The sequence below is a fragment of the Mustela lutreola genome, chromosome 15 (genome assembly GCF_030435805.1).
Source record: "Mustela lutreola isolate mMusLut2 chromosome 15, mMusLut2.pri, whole genome shotgun sequence".
Taxonomy (NCBI): Eukaryota; Metazoa; Chordata; class Mammalia; order Carnivora; family Mustelidae; genus Mustela; species Mustela lutreola.
In genome coordinates, this window is record NC_081304.1 from 33,646,139 (window position 1) to 33,665,360 (window position 19,222).

The 19,222-nt window shown below is 37.8% G+C and overlaps 1 protein-coding gene across 2 annotated transcripts in view; it reads left to right on the forward strand.

Annotated features, from left to right (window-relative positions):
• Positions 1 to 12,499, forward strand: part of DHX40 (DEAH-box helicase 40) — a 46,672-nt gene extending 34,173 nt beyond the window's left edge. For both annotated transcript variants that reach the window (XM_059148412.1, XM_059148411.1), the window contains 6 exons: positions 2,395 to 2,509; positions 3,337 to 3,445; positions 4,562 to 4,656; positions 7,995 to 8,064; positions 8,356 to 8,584; positions 11,207 to 12,499. In XM_059148412.1, coding sequence (XP_059004395.1) covers positions 2,395 to 2,509; positions 3,337 to 3,445; positions 4,562 to 4,656; positions 7,995 to 8,064; positions 8,356 to 8,584; positions 11,207 to 11,346 — 758 coding nt within the window. In that variant the 3' untranslated portion in view covers positions 11,347 to 12,499. The remainder of the gene's footprint in view (positions 1 to 2,394; positions 2,510 to 3,336; positions 3,446 to 4,561; positions 4,657 to 7,994; positions 8,065 to 8,355; positions 8,585 to 11,206) is intronic.
• Positions 12,500 to 19,222: the final 6,723 nt, after the last annotated feature.

Here is a 19,222-nt window from a genome sequence, read left to right on the forward strand (position 1 = left end):
TGGAAGCTACTTAAAGCCTGAGATGAAAGACTTTTTATCTTCATGGGTGTTTTTTTTTGATCAGATTGCTTTCCTCCTAATACCAGGAACTGCTGCTTTGCAGATTCACATCGTAGTCTATATATGCTGCTCTCTAGTATCAGGCATCATAGTGCCTATGCTAAATCGAGTTGTGATTCCTATACTGAAGGAATAGGAATTGTGGTATGATGTGATAGAATGAAGAAGCACTAGGAAATTTTGGGGAAAAAAAAAAAGTGGGACTTTCAAAGAAATTTAGCTTGGGTAAAATACTATTTGGAGAACTTGGTTGATCAGAGAGTATATCAATCCTGAGTAGGACTGGGTCAAAGTCAATAACAGATGAATCTCAAAAACATCAGATACATGAAGTACATTTATACAAAATTTAGAAACTTTTCTGTGGGGTTAGAAGTCAGGATATGGTTACCCTTGTGGAGGGGAACAGATAGTTATTGGGTATTTTGGTAGGTTGTTTTTGTTAACATTGAGGTGTACAGTTACAACCTGGTAGTTTTCTACATACATGTTTTACTTCAATAAAAACTTTAAAAAAGGAAAGAAGAACTTATAGTAGTTCAGTTCTGCTTATATGGTAGTCCTGTCTAATTGCCCTTAATTAGGAACTGAATAAATAGGGACTGGTTAAATTGTGTTATGTTCTTTTACCCCTAGGGATACAATATAGCTATTTTGAGAATGAATAATTCTACATGTACTGACATGAAGCCGTTATTAAGTAAAGGAAGTTTCAAAACATATAACCCATTTTTATAAAAAATAAGCCATCATATACGTACACTGGTATATACATAGAAAATATCTTGAAGGCATCAGGGGAATACAAATCAAAACCACAATGAGATACCACCTCATACCAGTCAGAATGGCTAAAATTAACAAGTCAGGAAATAACAGATGTCGGCGAGGATGCAGAGAAAGGGGAACCCTCCTACACTGTTGGTGGGAATGCAAGCTGGTGCAGCCACTCTGGGAAACAGTATGGAGGTTCCTCAAAAAGTTGAAAATAGAGCTCCCCTACTACCCAGCAATTGCACTACTGGGTATTTATCCCAAAGATACAAATGTAGTGATCCAAAGGGGCAACTGCACCCCTATGTTTATAGCAGCAATGTCCACAATAGCCAAACTATGGAAGAACCTAGATGTCCTTTGACAGATGAATGGATAAAGAGGATATGATAACGCGTGTGCATACACACACACAGTATGGAATATTACACAGCTTCAGAAAAATGAAATCTTGCCATTTGCAACCCTGTGGATGGAACTAGAGGGAATTGTGCTAAGCAAAATAAGTCAATCAGAGAAAGACAGTTATCATATGATCTCACTGATATGTGGAATTTAAGAATAAGGAAGAGGATCATAGGGAAAGAGAGGGAAACAATGAAAGAAGATGAAACCAGAGAGGGAGATAAACCATAGGAGACTCTTAATCTCAGGAAACAGTCAGGTTGCTGGAGGGGAGGGGATGGGGGAACGGGGTGACTGGGTGATGGACATTGGGGAGAGTGCTGTGTATTGTATAAGACTGGTGAATCATAGGCTGTACCCCTGAAACAAATAATACATTATATGTTAATGATTTAAAAAATTTTTTTTTTTTTTTTTTTTTTTTTTTTAAAGATTTTATTTATTTATTTGACAGAGAGAAATCACAAGTAGATGGAGAGGCAGGCAGAGAGAGAGAGAGGGAAACAGGCTCCCTGCTGAGCAGAGAGCCAAACAAAAACAAAATATCTGAAGGACACACATTTAATAATTAACAATGGTTAGCCTTGAGGATTGGTTTGTGGGTAATGTGACCAAGTGGGGAATGTTAAACTTTTATATAATGTTTTTATTTTTTTATTTTTTTAAAGATTTTTATTTATTTATTTGATAGACCGAGAGAGATCACAAGTAGGCAGAGAGGCAGGCAGAGAGAGAGGGGGAAGCAGGCTCCCTGCTGAGCAGAGAGCCCAGGACCCTGAGATCATGACCTGAGCTGAAGGCAGAGGCTTAAACCACTGAGCCACCCAGGCGCCCCTATATAATGTTTTTATTGTGAAGATGGGTTATTCTTATGATCAAAACAAACTTAAAAAATAAATTCTAAATACTATTTTAAAGGCAAATGTATTGGGAGAATTATTGTTACTATTCTTATTAAATCTCCAACATGGTTAAAAGAAATAAAGGAGTTGTGGGAGTAATTAGAGCCTCCCATCCCCCCAGAAGATTTACTATAGTTCCACCTTATTCCACTATAGATGATGAGGCAGATTTCTAATGACCTTGAGTAAACAAAACGAATATAGGCATTTGATGTAAAGTACAACTAAATTGCCTCTCTGATTGTCATTTTAGTTGATCCAGAGTATCAGAAGGAAGCAGAACAAAGACATCGAGAATTGGCAGCTAAAGCTGGAGGATTTAATGACTTTGCAACTTTAGCTGTCATCTTTGAACAGTGCAAATCAAGGTACGTGGAATAGTTCTGTGTACTAGAAAGTTGTCCGTTTGAATTATCACTCCAGTATATATTTACTTTGTGACTTTAGACAATAAAATTCAGTGGAGGAACTACTGACCTCAAGGTATTTTTGTGAACATTAGTGAGATTTATCTATGCCAGATGGCTGTTACTAAGTGGGCATTTATTATTTAGTATTAGTTCTCTTCTTTCTTCTCTCCCTAAACCTTTCCTGAAGATAACCTTATCAAATTTTAGTTCTGTAGAAGTAGCTTCGATGAAAAAATGACTTGATATATTTGTTAAAAAGAAGAAATTCATTTGTAAATTATTTTTTAATACCCTCAGGGGCACCTACCTTAGTTTTTTCAAATTCCTTGAAGTGCTTTCTCTGTAATTGGACAGGTCTCATAAAAGAACTGACTGTTGTTTATTTGTTTCTAGTTTTGTAATAGAAAATGAGAGAATTAGACTGTCTTTTCTTTTTCTAAGGATTTTATTTATTTACTTGAGAGAGAACGAGAGTGAGAGAGAAAGCATGAGAGGGGAGAGGGTCAGAGGGAGAAGCAGACTCCTTGCTGAGCAGGGAGCCCGATGTGGGAATCCATCCCAGGACTCCAGGATCATGACCGAAGGCAGTCACCCAACCAACTGAGCCATCCGGGCACCCTGTCTTTCTTTTTTTAAGTAAACTCTGTGCCCCAACATGGGGCTTAATCCCATAACCCTGAGATCAGTAGTAACATGCTTTACTGAGTGAGGCAGCCAGGTGTTCCTGTTAGACTGTCTTTCACTTATAGAAGTTATTTCAGGAAACCAATATTTTTGTTTTGCAGTGGAGCTCCAGCTTCATGGTGCCAAAAACACTGGATTCACTGGAGATGCTTATTTTCTGCATTTCGTGTTGAAGCTCAACTTCGAGAACTAATCAGGAAGCTTAAACAGGTAATTACTACAATGATACTTTTCTTGAGTAGCATTTTGGCAAGATTCTCTGAGTACGGTCTTCCAAACTATGGAAACTATAAGGTGTTCTGATCTGTGGTTTGTAGGAATAGGCCCCATTCCTAAATGTGTGTGAGTACCAAGCTCTGTTACTTCTTGTATCCTTTCGGGAGGTTTTTTTCTTGGTCTTTGGTAATTTCCTCACATTCATATGCTAACCAGTGCTCAGCTAAACACTTGTGGAGGCTCTTCTGCAAATCTTTGGAGTTCTGTCTCTGTCAAATTCTCTTCTTTCCTGAACTCTTGGCATCACAGTTCTTTCTCTTTATGTTTTGTAAATTCTTAAAATTTTTTAAAGATTTTTTTTTATTTATTTGACAGAGAGAGAGATCACAAGCAGGGGCAGCGGCAGAGGGAGAGGGAGAAGCAGACTCCCCACTGAGCAGGGTCGAGAATGTAGGGCTTGATCCCAGGATCTGGAGATCATGACCTGAGCAGAAGACAGACGCATAGCCAGCTGAGCCACCCAGGTGCCCCAGCTCTGTCTCTTTAGCTCAGGGAGTTCTCCAGGTTCCACTTGGGTTTTTCCTTCCTTGAGCCTTCATCCAGAGTCTCTTTCAAAGTTGACTGTCAGCTGGGGCAGTTGGACTTACTTCCTTTATTTCTGAGAGATCACTGTCCTTTATTGCTTGATAATTCAGTGTTTTGAAAATCATTACTTCATGTATTTTGTACATTTTTGGTTGTTTCAAGGAGAAGAGTAAGTCTGATTTCTTTCTCTTCTTTAAGATTTATTATTTATTTATTTATTGGAGAAGAGCGAGAGGGAACACATGTGCAGTCGAGGGGAGGAGCAAAGGGAGAGGGACAAGCAGCCTCTGAGCTGAGTGTGGAGCCTGTCATGCAGCTCGATTCTACGACCCTTGATATCATGACCTGAGCTGAAATCATGAGTCAGATGCTTAAATGACTGAGTCACCCAGGCGCCCCAAATCTGATCCCTCTTACTTCATATTGTCCAGAAACAGAAATCTCTAGAAATGTGTAGTTTTCAAAATAAAAGATTATTTCACATTATTCTGTGATATTACCACTGTATATATATTATTTCTATAGCAAAGTGATTTCCCAAGAGAGACCTTTGAAGGCCCGAAACATGAAGTACTACGAAGATGTCTTTGTGCAGGCTATTTCAAAAATGTAGCTCGAAGGTAAGCAATATGAGCTTGAGAAATGGATAAGAAATACTACTGTATTTGATTGACTACAATGTTGAACTATTTAATATTAAAGATTGATGATTTATTTAAGCTCTGTGATGATGATGAAAGCAATTGCAATGACTCCATAATTGTCACTTGTGGAGGGGGAGCTGCAGTGGCTCAGAGTGGGATATTGGAGCTCAAGTTCAGTAAGAGGGCGTTTGTAGGACAGCTGTCTAATGTGAGATATCAGCACCTTAGTTGAGTGACAAGAGCTTTCTTGCAGAGGGGGGACTCTGTGTGGAATATGAAAGACAAACGTGTTGAGCATGGCATCTCTGAGCAAGAATAGCTTGGTGTGGAGTGTCAACAAGCAGGATGGGGGAGGCACTCATATGGGAGGTGTTTGGTGTTGAGTTTAGAGTCTGAGTGCAGTGAGGGAGGGCATCTTCTTAGGGAAAGGGATAACAATGGTGATGATGAGAGACTCATTATATACAAAGGAATTGATCACATAATTAAATAAATTTAGGAATGGTAAAGGGAGTATTAGAAATATTGAAAGGGAAAAAATGAGAATGAGCCTTGTGGTGTTGGATTGGAATTTCAGGTCTCATTGTGAACTTATGGTTTTCAGTATAGTTAGATGGATGGATAGACAGATTTGGGAATAAAAATAGATGTTACTGTGTATATTTATAATATGTATTTGTATGTGTGTAAATATTTATATACAAATATACCCTAGCTCTGAGATGGACTAGGAGCAATAACACCATAATAGCAATGAATATACTTAGTTCCCGGATCTTGACTTTAAACAACCATCTGCTGCATAAAGGACTTAGAGCTGTTTGGAGAAATAGGGATGGGAAAGTACAAGATGAGCCCAGAACATCATATTTTGCCAGCAAACAAGAAGTGATCGATGAGGTTTTAGGCCATGTTGGAAGTACACTGGAGCTAGCTTGAATAGGCCCCAGCTGATCCAATATAGGATATTCTAAGCATCAAAATAAATAATGATAGTAACGGATTATGTAGCCCATTAAATAAAATGTGAAACCATGGGTCTATAGTCATATAAATTAATAAATGAGTAAATTAAAAGTTTTTTTTTTTTTTTTTTTTTTAATATTTTATTTATTTATTTGACAGAGAGAGATCACAAGCAGGCAGAGAGGCAGGCAGAGAGAGAGAGAGAGGGGAGGAAGCAGGCTCCCCGCTGAGCAGAGAGCCCGATGCGGGACTCGATCCCAGGACCCTGAGATCATGACCTGAGCCGAAGGCAGCGGCTTAACCCACTGAGCCACCCAGGCGCCCAGTAAATTAAAAGTTTAATGACAAATAGAATTAGTTGAGCACCTCTCCACAAAAGTCTTATTAATTACAAAGGGAAAGGGGAAAAGTAACTTTTCATAGAGAAGCCTGGCAGATGCTACCCAAATGAAGCCATCAAAGTGAACACCATCAGTAATGAAACAAATTGAAATCATGTTCTTCCTGATAGGATATAATGAAAAATACAGCTTCACTTCTGTGATGTTCTTGCCAAAGATGCATAACCTAAATCTAATCATCCTGAAACAAACAAACTCAAATTGAGGGCCACACTACAAAATTACTATTCAAAAAGTTGTGAAGATCATGAAGGTAGAAGACTGGGGGAGTATGCCAGATGAAGGAGACTAAGGGGACATGAAAAATAAAATTAATACCTGATTGTGAATTGAATTCTTTTGCTATAAAGGATATTATTAGGACATTTGGATAAAACTTTATTGGGGTCTGAGGATTAGATGTTAGTCATGTATCAGCGTTAATTCCCTGGTTGTATTATGTATTATGGTTATGTAGTAGAATATTCTTGATTATAGAAAATATACATTGAGGGGCGCCTGGGTGGCTCAGTGGGTTAAGCCGCTGCCTTCGGCTCAGGTCATGATCTCAGGGTCCTGGGATCGAGTCCCACATCGGGCTCTCTGCTCAGCAGGGAGCCTGCTTCCCTCTCTCTCTCTCTGCCTGCCTCTCCGACTACTTGTGATTTCTCTCTGTCAAATAAATAAATAAAATCTTTAAAAAAAAAAAAAAGAAAAGAAAATATACATTGAGATATTTGTGGATGATGGGGCATAAGGTTGGAAACTAACTCAGATGGTTCAAGTAAATTTTTTGTACTGTATAGTATATAAACAATTATAATGCAGTCTGATCTGAGTTATAATGGAAATATTTATAAAGTATTATAGGAAATCCTGTGGTGATGATTGAACTACTGCTAATATTTTGACAAGTTTTTGGAATAACATTTATATAAGGAAGTAAAAAAAACGATAGGAATTTTTAAAAAAAGATTTTATTTATTTATTTGAGAGAGAGAAAGAGCATGGGGGTGGGGTGTGGGAAGAGGTAAGGGGAGAGAGAGAAGCAGGCTCCTTGATGAGCAGGGAGCCCAACATGGGGCTCAATCCCAGGACCCTGGGATCATGACATGAGCTGAAGGCAGATGCTTAACCTACTGAGCCACCCAGGCGCCCCAGAAGAGGATAGGAATTTGAAGTTAAGAACGTGAATTAGAGAAATGTTAGATGCAATGTTCTAATTACCAGATTTTAGAAGAATGAAAATTATCCCTTTAAAAAGAATTGTAGCATACTATAAAGAACACTGTATTTAAGTCAGAAGACCTATGTTTGGGTCTTGCTTCCACCATACATTAACTCTGTGATCTTTAGAAGGCTAGTTGGTTTATTTGAATCTCAGTTTTGACTTCTTTTTTTTTTTTTTTTTTTTTAAGATTTTATTCATTTATTTGACAGACAGAGATCACAAGTAGGCAGAGCAGCAGGCAGAGGGGGGGGGGGAGCAGGCTCCCCGCTGAGCAGAGAGCCCGATGCGGGGCTTGATCCCAGGACCCTGAGACCATGACCTGAGCCAAAGGCAGAGGCTTAACCCACTGAGCCACCCAGGTGCCCTCAGTTTTGACTTCTTAATAAAAGTGACTTGCTCACAGAACTCACAGGTTGTTTTGAGGCTTTATTATAAAATCATTTTGGAAACTTTAAAGCACAAATATAATATTACTGTTAATATTTCTATATTAACCAGAAATATTTGTACTTAACTAAAATGAATGTTTAGGTTGTATGTAATGAGAAGTTGTATCATTATTTAAGAGGAGTTGGTAGAAAAGTTATAGTGACACTTGAAAAAGTTTAAACTTATGCTTATAACATTCTGTGGTGGAACATATTATAATTGTTTATTGTTAGATTTGGTGCTCTACTTATTTCATTGTTTTCTGTTCTTGTCTTTATCCTTTGGGGTTTTTTGTTACTGTTGTTTAGATCCGTTGGGAGAACATTTTGCACCATGGATGGGCGTGGAAGCCCAGTTCACATTCATCCTTCCTCAGCAGTAAGTGCCTTATTATTATTAAAGTGTCCTATTTTTAATAAAGGAAGGAAATTTGTAAAGATGTAGGACTAAGTCATGCATTAATGTCTTCTACTTTTCACTTTGAGGTTACATTTAGCATATATCTTTATTACATAAAGCTGTAAAGGTACTGGTTGGCCCATGCCCTCTGTTTGATTGAAGAATATAGGAATTAATTCAGAAGAGTTTGAGCCGTTAGTATGTGGCTGGTCAGATGTGGAATGAGACAAGTTACTGAGTTATCATCCTTAAATGAATTCTTTTGTATAGCTTCATGAACAAGAAACCAAACTCGAATGGATCATTTTTCATGAGGTATTAGTTACCACGAAAGTCTACGCAAGAATTGTGTGTCCAATCCGTTATGAATGGGTGAGAGACTTGTTACCCAAGTTGCATGAATTTAATGCACATGATTTGAGCAGTGTGGCCCGACGTGAAGTGAGAGAAGATGCAAGACGGAGATGGACAAATAAGGAAAACGTAAAGCATCTAAAGGGTGAGTCAGCCACTTCTTCTAGTGATATAAGTCCAAGGAGCATAAATGTCCAAATTCTCATATAATTATAGAAATACTATTAGAGAACATAGACTCTGGCTCTGTCTCTTTAGAAAGCAGAGTTGTCATGAGTCTCAGACTTTGTTACTTTGACTTCCTTCTTTCCTTCCAGTTAATCATGTTTTCCTTAACCCCTCTGTCCAACAACATTATTAACAACAGTATCTGTTGAGCTTTTACCATGTGCTAACAACTGGCATTACTCTATTGAGTTTTCACAATAACCCTATGAGGTAAGTACATATCCCAACTTTTTAGATGAGGAAATACTTAGCAGTTACAGTAATTTGCTGAAAATCCTGTAGCTGATAATTCGTGAGTCTGGATTTTGAATCCAAGGAAACTGACTTGATGGCCTATACTCTTTTTTTTTTTTTTTCCTTAAGATTATTTATTTATTTGAGAGAGAGAACACAAGCAGCGGGAGTGGCAGAGGCAGAGGGAGAAGCAGGCTCCCTGCTCAGCAGGGAGCCCAATGCAGGACTCGATCCCAGGACCCCAGGATCATGACCTGAGCCATAGGCAGATGCTCACCGACTGAGCCATCCAGGCACCTCTTGGTGGCTTATACTCTTAATCATAATACCATACTGCTTCTCAGTACTCCTTTGCTGTTTTTATTTTGTTTATAAAATTTAGTGAACTGTGGGTGCCTGGGTGGCTCAGTCGTTAAGCATCTGCCTTTGGCTTAGGTCATGATCCCAGGCTTCTGGGATCAAGCCCAGCATTGAGCTCCCTGCTCAGTGGGAAGCCTTCTTCTCACTCTTCCACTCCCCCTGTTTGTGGTCCCTCTCTCACTGCCTCTCTTACTTTGTCAAGTAAGTAAATAAAATCTTTAAAAAAATTAATTTTTGTGAACTATTACTTCAGAACATCTTTTTTTTTCCTAGGGGATTTTCTGTGAAATGTTAGGTCCCAGTTGGGAGGTATAAACAGTTATACTGAACTAGGACAGAAAGCTTAATTTTCAGCTCACAAATACAAAAAGCTTTTCAGTAAAGCTTTCTGGTCCTGATTTTAATTTTAATTAGAATTCTGGGCCTAATTTTAATAAAATCTTATTTATTTATTTTATTTGGGTGGGGCACACGGTGGGAAGAGAGGAAGGGGCATAAGGAGAGAGAGAATCTCAAGCAGACTCCATGCTAATCTAGGGCTTGATCTCTCAACCCTGTGATCATGACCTGAGCCAAAATCAAGAGTCGGGCACTTAACCCACTGAGGTTCCCAGGTGTCCCTACGATTTTATAATAAAGGTCAACTTAGGGTAGAAAGACCAATGCCTTTTAAAAAATAGATCTGTTGAAATCAGTGGTTGTCAGGAACTGGGAGTGAGAGGAGAGGTTGACTACAAAGAGACAGGAGGGAATTTGGGGGGTTGAGGGTTCTGTCTCTTGATTTTGGTCACAAACTGAGTATAATGTACTTGTGAAAATTTGTAGAACTGTACACTAAAAAGGGTAATTTTATTGTTGATAAATTATACATTAATTTTTTAAATGAAAAAAAGAAAATATGTAAACTATGTAGCCACATACCAAAACATTAAGATATATAAAAGATAGGAAAATGTAAATATAGATACCTCCTGACACATTTTCATCAGTATTACCATTCCTCCTACAATATATATTGTCATGAAGACCTAACAATATACAATTGGCCAGAAAAAATGAGGGTCATGTCCTCTGCATTTAGTAACATTTATTCATGCCCTCAGCTAGAATTAGGTCTAATTCCATGGACCCATGTTAATTCTCATTACTAATGCAAAAACTTGAGTCTAAGGCAGTGAGGCTCAGTTGGTTAAAGCATGGAACTCTTGATTTTGGCTCAGGTGATGATCTCAGGGTTGTAAGATCAAGCCCCAAGGTTGTAAGATCAAGGCCCGCATTGACTCCACAATGAGCTTGGAGCCTGCTTGGGATTCTCTCTTCCTCTTCTGAAGCTGATTGGGAGAAAATTGTATTATCCTTTTTTAACATCATGAGAAATAGAGTGGTAAGAAATTTTTCCCAAGATCTGGAAGGGTCTTCAGAAATGTAATGTTTTGGGGCGCCTGGGTGGCTCAGTGGGTTAAGCCACTGCCTTCGGCTCAGGTCATGATCTCAGGGTCCTGGGATCGAGTCCCGCATCGGGCTCTCTGCTCAGCAGGGAGCCTGCTTCCTCCTCTCTCTCTGCCTGCCTCTCTGCCTACTTGTGATCTCTCTCTGTCAAATAAATAAATAAAATCTTTAAAAAAAAAAAAAAAAAGAAGAAGAAGAAGAAATGTAATGTTTTGTTGCAGTGTATAACTGTACTACATGTTTGAATTAGGATCAGTTATTCTAACATTCAGGCCTTCATACTTGCATTTCTTTCTCTCTTCCTTTTCTTCCCCTTCCCTCTCTTTCTTTCTTATTTTTTAATCATAGACTACTTCTTTCTTTTGAAAGGACAAACTTTAATTTCCCTTTTTTCCCCCGTGTAACATTGAAAAATCAGGGCTTCTCCTTCTCTTAACATTACTTGTATTGAGTTTCACAATTAAAGTCTTACTGGATTAATTTGTAACATTTTCAGATGGAATCTCAAAAGAAGTCCTAAAGAAAATGCAAAGAAGAAATGATGATAAATCCATATCAGATGCACGTGCTCGTTTCCTTGAGCGAAAGCAGCAGAGGTCCCAGGATCACAGTGACACACGGAAGGAAACAGGCTAAGCAGTGAACCCTGCAATTCAGGAAGTAGGAAAGGCAGCCAGGAAATGTGCTTCTACTTTGCCATTTATATCAGACAGCAGTACCAAGAGGAAGTGGTCAGCAGCTGTTATTAGCATACAAGCTAAAAGCAAATAAAAGTTCATCAGTACCAATAAATGGAATTTTCAAAGAAAACATTGAGTTGCCATTGTCATAGGCAATGATATATGAAACCAATGAAAGACAATACATGTGATATTTTCCTCACTTCAATTTTGCTGGCCTTAACTGGTATCAAATGCTGTCATTGAGATATTTTCAAAGAACATTGAATTGTATTTAATCAGCGTGTATTCCATTTGCATTTGAAGCATTAAAAATTATTTTCCTTAAATCTCTTTAAGGCCTTCTTGTTGCTATTAGAATAGTATTATTTCAGGTTATCAGGTATATGACCAATTCCTTCAGAAGGCTGAATATAAGAGGTTTTTACTCAGCAATACTTAGATGTCTAACTGTTTAATTGCTACAGAGCTTTATAGATATTTAGAGAAAAGATTTAATCAATTAGTAAATAAGAAAATTGCCTATGGCAAGTTTCTTTGTTGAATTAATATTAATCCTTAAATTGATTTTTCTGGGATTATACAAATTCCTTTTTATATAAAAATATATTGTTTAAAACAGTAGCTATAGCCATTAACCAAAGGACAGATGATATATATGTTTTTGTTTTTTTTTAGCTGTCCCTACATACTTGTATCAGCACCACTATGTAGGTGTGACAGTGTTTCAAACAGCCCCTCCACCTGACCTGCTCTCTTGCCTCCAGCTGCTTGGGTAGGACCCTTTAAACATCTGTTACACTGATATTGAGATAGAGTTTTTCAAAGCAGCCAATACTATATCACCAGTGTTTCAGATTGGAACCTTGAGGCTAGTTAGTATCACACTCAGGCCACTCTCAGCACTTGCCCACTCTGTTGTTTACTGCCTCGTATTCTAGTTATTTGTGTATTTGTCTGTCTCCCCCCACTAGATTATACGCTCCTTGTGGGCAGGGACTATGTCTTTCTCATCTTTGTATCTTTCATGGCACCTAGCACAGTGCTTTGCACATAGTAGCCACTCAATGTTTGTTAAATAAAGGTATTAGTGTCATTAAAATTCAAAAGGTAGTATAATGTGTGTTTTTAGATATTGTTTGTAAAAATTCAAAATCTAAAATTTTCATAGGTAACTAACTCTTTTACAGTTATTTCCTTTGGTGTCTAAACAGTTTCCTTTTCAGTATTAGAAACTTGAGCCTTTATTGAAAATCACTTAAGGACCCAAATCTGTGTGTTCTTAAAGTAAGGTGAGTGATGATGGTTCCTCTAACATTCCCAGCATTGTTGCTTTGTCCGTTGTAATCTTCAGTGCTCTCGACACTATTTCAGCACATTCATTTTACCAGGTTCTCAAGTCTGTGTATCAGTATATTTCCTTAGATGTGGAAGGGGTGTATGTAGATTCTTAGAATAAATGCTCTTTCATTTCAGTAAATATTAACCATACATTCCATATCTATAGTCTATAATCACATTGCATCAGTTGTTCTAGTCATGTCCTTTCCTTTATAGCATTTTCCCCCAGTTCAGGATCCAGTCAAGAATCACGTACTGTATTTAATCTCTTTTAGTCTGGAAAATGTCCTTAGTGTTTCTTGGTCTTTCACATTTAACATTTTTGACAGGCTAAATAATAATAATAATATGTTATATTTATTATTATTTTTATTATTTTTAGAGAGGGGGAGGGAGACAGAATCTTAAGCACCGCATAGCTTGATCTCAAGATCCTGAGATCATGATCTGAGCCAAAATCAAGAGTCAGATACTCGACTGAGGCAACCAGGTGCCCCCAAGCTAAGTTATTTTATAGAATGTCTTCAGTTTGGATTTCTCCAATGTTTCTTCACAGTTGGAACACATGATGGGAGTTCCATGACTGGAAAACTGCCTAAGTAATACCAATGTCTTTCCTAAGGCATCAAATCTGGAGATACATAGTATAGTTACTCTTATTATTAAGAAGTAATTTTGGGGGCACCTGGGTGGCTGAGTGGGTTAAAGCCTCTGCCTTTGGCTCAGGTTATGATTTCAGGGTCCTAGGATAGAGCCCCGCATCGGGCTCCCTGCTTAGCAGGGAGCCTGCTTACCCCTCTCTCTCTGCCTTGCTCTACCTACTTGGGATCTCTCTCTCCATCAAATAAATAAATAAAATCTTTTTTTTTTTTTAAGTAATTTTGGGGAGAGATATGTTGAGATTATGTTAAATAGCCTATTCCTCATAAGTTACCACCCTCTGGATTTATCAAACGATGATTCTTGCCAAATCAGGTTTTTTTTTAGATTTGTTTATTCATTTGAGACAGAGAGATACAGAAAGAGCACAACCAGGGGGAGAGGCAGAAGCAGACCCCCCACTGAGCAGGGAGCTCAGTGGGGCTCAATCCTAGGACCTGGAGATTATGACCTGAGCCAAAGGCAGACACTTAACCATTTGAGCCACCCAGGTACCCTTTGCCGAATCAGTTTATTCTTATGGTGGCAAAATGGTGATTTTTCTTTCCCTAATTCTTTCCTATATTTATTTGTTGGCATTATAAGAAAGAGTTTTCTTTGAAGAAGAATTTCCAGGAAACAGATGTATGCTAGGAGTAGCATAGATCAAGACAGAGCATTAGAAAGCCCAGTTTGAGAAGGGTGGCAAACAGTCCAGTTTATTTGGTTCACAGAGTACATGTAGGATAGTAATAGGTTAAAAATGTTGGTTGAGAACATACTATACAAGGCTTTGAAAGCCAAACTATGGAATTTGGACTTATTTTGTACTATAGGAATGTATTAAAGGAGAATGACATTGTTAAAGCTTTATGGTAATTGTGACAATAGCTCCTATAGAAATAATTGATTTCCACTGAGAGAGGCTGTCCACAGGATGAGGGGAATACTAGATCTAATTAAGGTAGAAGGAGCCTTTGGAGGAATGGTAGTGGTAATGGACAAATTTGCTCTTTAAAGAATAAGGATTCACCTTCAAATTACTAAATGAAACAAAACAAAAACAAATGAAGACAAATGTTATCATAGAAAATTATGGCCAAGGGACATGTGTTCTCACATGTTTCCTCACAAAAGAGGAAACGTGAATGGTAAGACAAGGGTACTGTATCTTACTAGTAATTAGGCAAATCCACTTCATTTTTTTTTTTAAGATTTTATTTATTTATTTGGCAGACAGAGATCACAAGTAGGCAGAGAGAGAGGAGGAAGCAGGCTCCCTGCTGAGCAGAGAGCCCGATGTGGGGCTTGATCCCAGGACCCTGGGATCATGACCTGAGCTGAAGGCAGAGGCTTTAACCCACTGAGCCACCCAGGCGCCCCACCACTTCATTTTTTAAAAAGATTTTATTTATCTATTTGACACAGTGAGAGATCATAAGTAGGCAGAAAGGCAGGCAGAGAGAGCGGGAAGCAGGCTCTCCACTGAGCAGAGAGCCCGACTCGGGGCTCGATCCCAAGACCCTGCGATCATGACCTGAGTTGAAGGCAGAGGCTTTAACCCATTGAGCCACCCAAGTGCCCCAGGAAATTCAGTTTAAAACTGAGGTGCCATTCTTTTTCATCAGATTGGCAATAGCCAATATGCCTGAAAAGTGTTGGCATAGAATGAATTGCTCTTATATTACAGAACATTTTGACAATAACTAGTAAAGTTGAAGATATGCATAATCTATGACCCAGCAAGCCCACCTTTAGATTAATACACTAGGAACTCCTTGGGATTATATAAAATACTCTGTTCCTCATAAGGTTCGACTCACATAGATTTAGCATAATTTGATGATTGATGTTAAGCACATAAAAAGTTAAATATAGCATTCATTAAAATGTTATATTCCATTTCTAATAGCAAATAAATTGAGAACAGTATGTAGGAATCAATGGGGAAATGATTGAATAATTGTGATATTTTCTTATGGTCAGATTCTATATACACCAGTGAAAGTGATTTTTGAGACTCCTGATGCCTACTCAAACTGCTTTGCAGAACAGATGAACCAGTTCGCATTCCCAACAGCAATGTTGTAAAGTGCCTGTCTTAGTATAGCCTGTAGTCCCTCAAAAATTTTTTTCTCATTATAGACCAAAAAGATACCTCATTATTATGTTAATTTACATATTTAGATATTCATGTATTTTTCCTTATGTTCAAACTGTCTACAAGAAATAACTAATTTGCATTTGACAGGGCCAGATAGTAAATATTTTAGGCTTTCAGGCCATACAGTCAGTCTTGAAACTACTCTGCTGTTGTAGTATAAAAAGCAGTCATAGGTAGTACATAAAAAAATGGGTACAGCTGTATTCCAATAAAACTTTATTTATGGACAATGAAATTTAAATTTCATGTTATTTGCCTATCAGGAAACATTCTTTTGACTTCACTTCTTTACCACTTGCTCTTTAATCCAGGAAAGTGACTTTTCATATACCCATTCTAATTCAGATTATTTCATTTGTAAGAAAAGATCTTTATTTCATAAAAATATCTGAGATCTTTCTGGCTTTTATTTTTCTTTATAGTAGATAGGATTGAGCATAATGTTAGGCATCAATAAATTTAAATTATAATCTCTAATCTCTATTCTCCCCAGAATTTTCATTTAATCTTAAAATATGAATAATACAAAATTCTCTTGTGAAACTATTAAAGATTTTCAACTCTTTTTTTTTTTTTTTAAAGATTTATTTATTTTAGAGAGAGTATGAGTGGCAGGAGGGACAAAGAAAGAATCTTCAAGCAGACTCCCCACTGAGTGAGAAGCCTAATACAAGGCTTGATCTCATGACCCTTGAGATCACCACTTGAGCCAAAACCAAGAGTCAGATGCTTAACTGACTGAGCCACCCAGGTGCCTTTTTCTTTCTTTTTTTTTTTTTAAGTATGTTGGGGCACCTGGGTGGCTCAGTGGGTTAAGCTGCTGCCTTCGGCTCAGGTCATGATCTCAGGGTCCTGGGCTCGAGTCCTGCATCGTGCTCTCTGCTCATTGGGGAGCCTGCTTTTCTCTCTCCCTCTCTCTCTCTGCCTGCTTCTCTGTCTGCTTGTGATCTCTGTCAAATAAATAAATAAAATCTTAAAAAATATTTTAAAAAAAAGTATGTTGTCCAGATAAAATCTACATGTTTCTTTAACTAATAGTACTTGGTGCTCAGCTAATACATAGGAAATGAGATGGGTTAATCCCAAATACAGCATAGCACCCAGTTTGGTGCCTTTTGTGTATGATAGATATTTATGAATAATTGTTGTGCTAGCTCCAGGTATGATTATTGACAACATAAGTTGTCCCAGGCTTTGAATTAAATAGGCAGTACAGTCAATAAATGTTATACTAGCTTAAGAAGTAGGATAAATAAATTTTAAGCTGAGTTTTTAAGGCAGAGTAGGACTTGGACTAGATTAAAAAGGAGACAATTTGTGTGATTGGGAGAGGGACCATAGTTAAGCATGGAAAGAATATTAGTGTCACCTTGAGAGGGGCTTTTTTGAAATATTTTTCAGTTTCCAGTATGTAACTTGGGCTAACACTAAGTAGGTCAAATGAATAATTTGAGTGCTACTCATTCTTACAGAAAAATGTGAAAGTTGGCCTGGACTTGGGTTACTTTTACAACATGTAGTACTTAGAGACTGCTATTGTGTGCCTGTCTGCTACTCTACTTAGTTACCTTTCAAGAGATGGAATTTTTAAACCCTCCTCAGTAATGGGTATAATCTCATCTCTAAATCTGATTTGATGGTTTAGATAGCCCAAAAATGTAGAGATGGTAAAAGGTTGTCTTTATCAGGCTACTTTTTTATTTTCACCCTAAAGAGAACTTTTCATGCCTCTTGGTGCTAACAGGAAAAAGAAATTTAAATCAATAAATGAGGTAGGCTTTTATGAGTTCTACATATTTTTCTTTACTGGAATGTTATGGAATGAATAGTTGTGTAGTTGTATACTGTACAGCATTATAAACCCACAGTTATTTGGAATAAAAGCAACCAGGAAAAGGAAATAACCAGGTTTTTGGATCATTTTACATAATCCACTTTTATCAGTCATGACATGTTAAGGTAAGTCATTTCTTAAAAAGTGAGTTGTAGGGGTGCCTGGGGGACTCAGTTGTTAAGCACCTGCCTTCAGCTCAGGTCATGATCTCAGGGTCCTGGGATCGAGAACCACATCAGGCTCCTTGCTCAGCGAGAAGCCTGCTACTCCCTCACCCACTGCCCCTGCTTGTATTCCCTCTCTGGCTATGCCCCTCTTTGTTTCAAAAAAAAAAGAATCTTTTTAATTGGAAAATTTTAACATTGAGTATTTAATTTTTCGTTGTATGTACTGAAAGGTATTTGTCGACCAAGTAAATTAGATTATGCTTCCTTAAAATTTTATTATTGAGCTAATCAAAACTTTACCAGATCTTAGTTTTTAACCATTTTATTCTGAGAGTTTACTACTATAAGGAGGCTGCATATGTGCATTATTACTAGTAGAACTATCCCTGGAGTGTGACAGAATTTTAAATTGCTGAGAAAACATGTTTGTGGGTCATGCCTTGCTTTGGAGATGGTAATAATCCTAGGAGATGAATAGAGACAGTTCTACATATTTAGAAAGGAAGAAAAAAAATAGCCTATAACAATCATTCCAACATCCTGATCCGCATCGTCCCTTTATCGTAGAGAACTCAAGCTTCTTGTGACTTTAAATTTTGGATATGAAAGGGATATAGCAACATGGCATCTGACTCCCTATTGATCAGGAGGGTTATAACTCTTCTGGGTTTTTCTGTCCATAATGTTCTCTGTATCACTATATTGGAACCAACTTTTCTGAGATGACTTCTTAAGGTAATGTTATGAGCCACTTCATGCTCAGTCCTGACACGGAATAAAGATTCATTACAGATCTTATTTGCTATCCATGATACATTTTAAAACTTGTCTGTATAACTTAGATTTAGGACAAGCCTGAGTACGTGAATGATAATAATTGTAAATTCAGGTCCATCTCCTACTAAAAAGGCCATGAAAAAATTTATTCTGGCTTTGTGAATGTTTCTTTTCCAGTGAGCTTTACCCACAATCAGTGCCTTGTACAGGGCCAAAATAAAGTGGGCACTGTAAGATGACCTGTGCATTTGATATGCTACTCTTTACCTAATCCTGTGGGATTCATATCTGTGGCCCTAGGGGGCTGAAATGTTTCAAAGCTGCTGTTTATTTTTTTTTTTAAGATTTTCTTTCTTTGACAGAGATCACAAGCAGGCAGAGAGGCAGGCAGAGAGGGGGTAAAGCAGGCTCCCTGCTGAGCAGAGACACCCCTCCCCAGGACCCTGAGATCACGACCTAAGCCAAAGGCAGAGGCTTAACCCACTGAGCCACACAGGTGCCCCTAAAGCTGCTGTTTAAATGGCAAAACCACTTATCTTATTGGGTAATGCTAAAGTATATCCCTCTTGGTTTCATTAACATCTGAATTTTTAGGTGGTGGGTATGATGGGTTAAGCTTAAAATTCTGCTTTAAAATTGATCTCTTAATGTTTGAGAAATGCCTTCATTTTGTGGGTTTTGCAATGTAGCTAGCTCCTGCTGTTTTTAAAAGGTCAAGTTAAAAGGCAGGGGCCTTAATTTGGGGGCTGCCTGAAGATAAACAACTATAGAGAAATCCAATGAATGTTCTTCTGAGATGTCATTCTCACTGGATGTTTCATATTAAACATTATATTATTATATTTTACATTATATATACATAGTATTTCCTGGCATAAAATATAATATTACAGGTACAATAAAGGTTTTT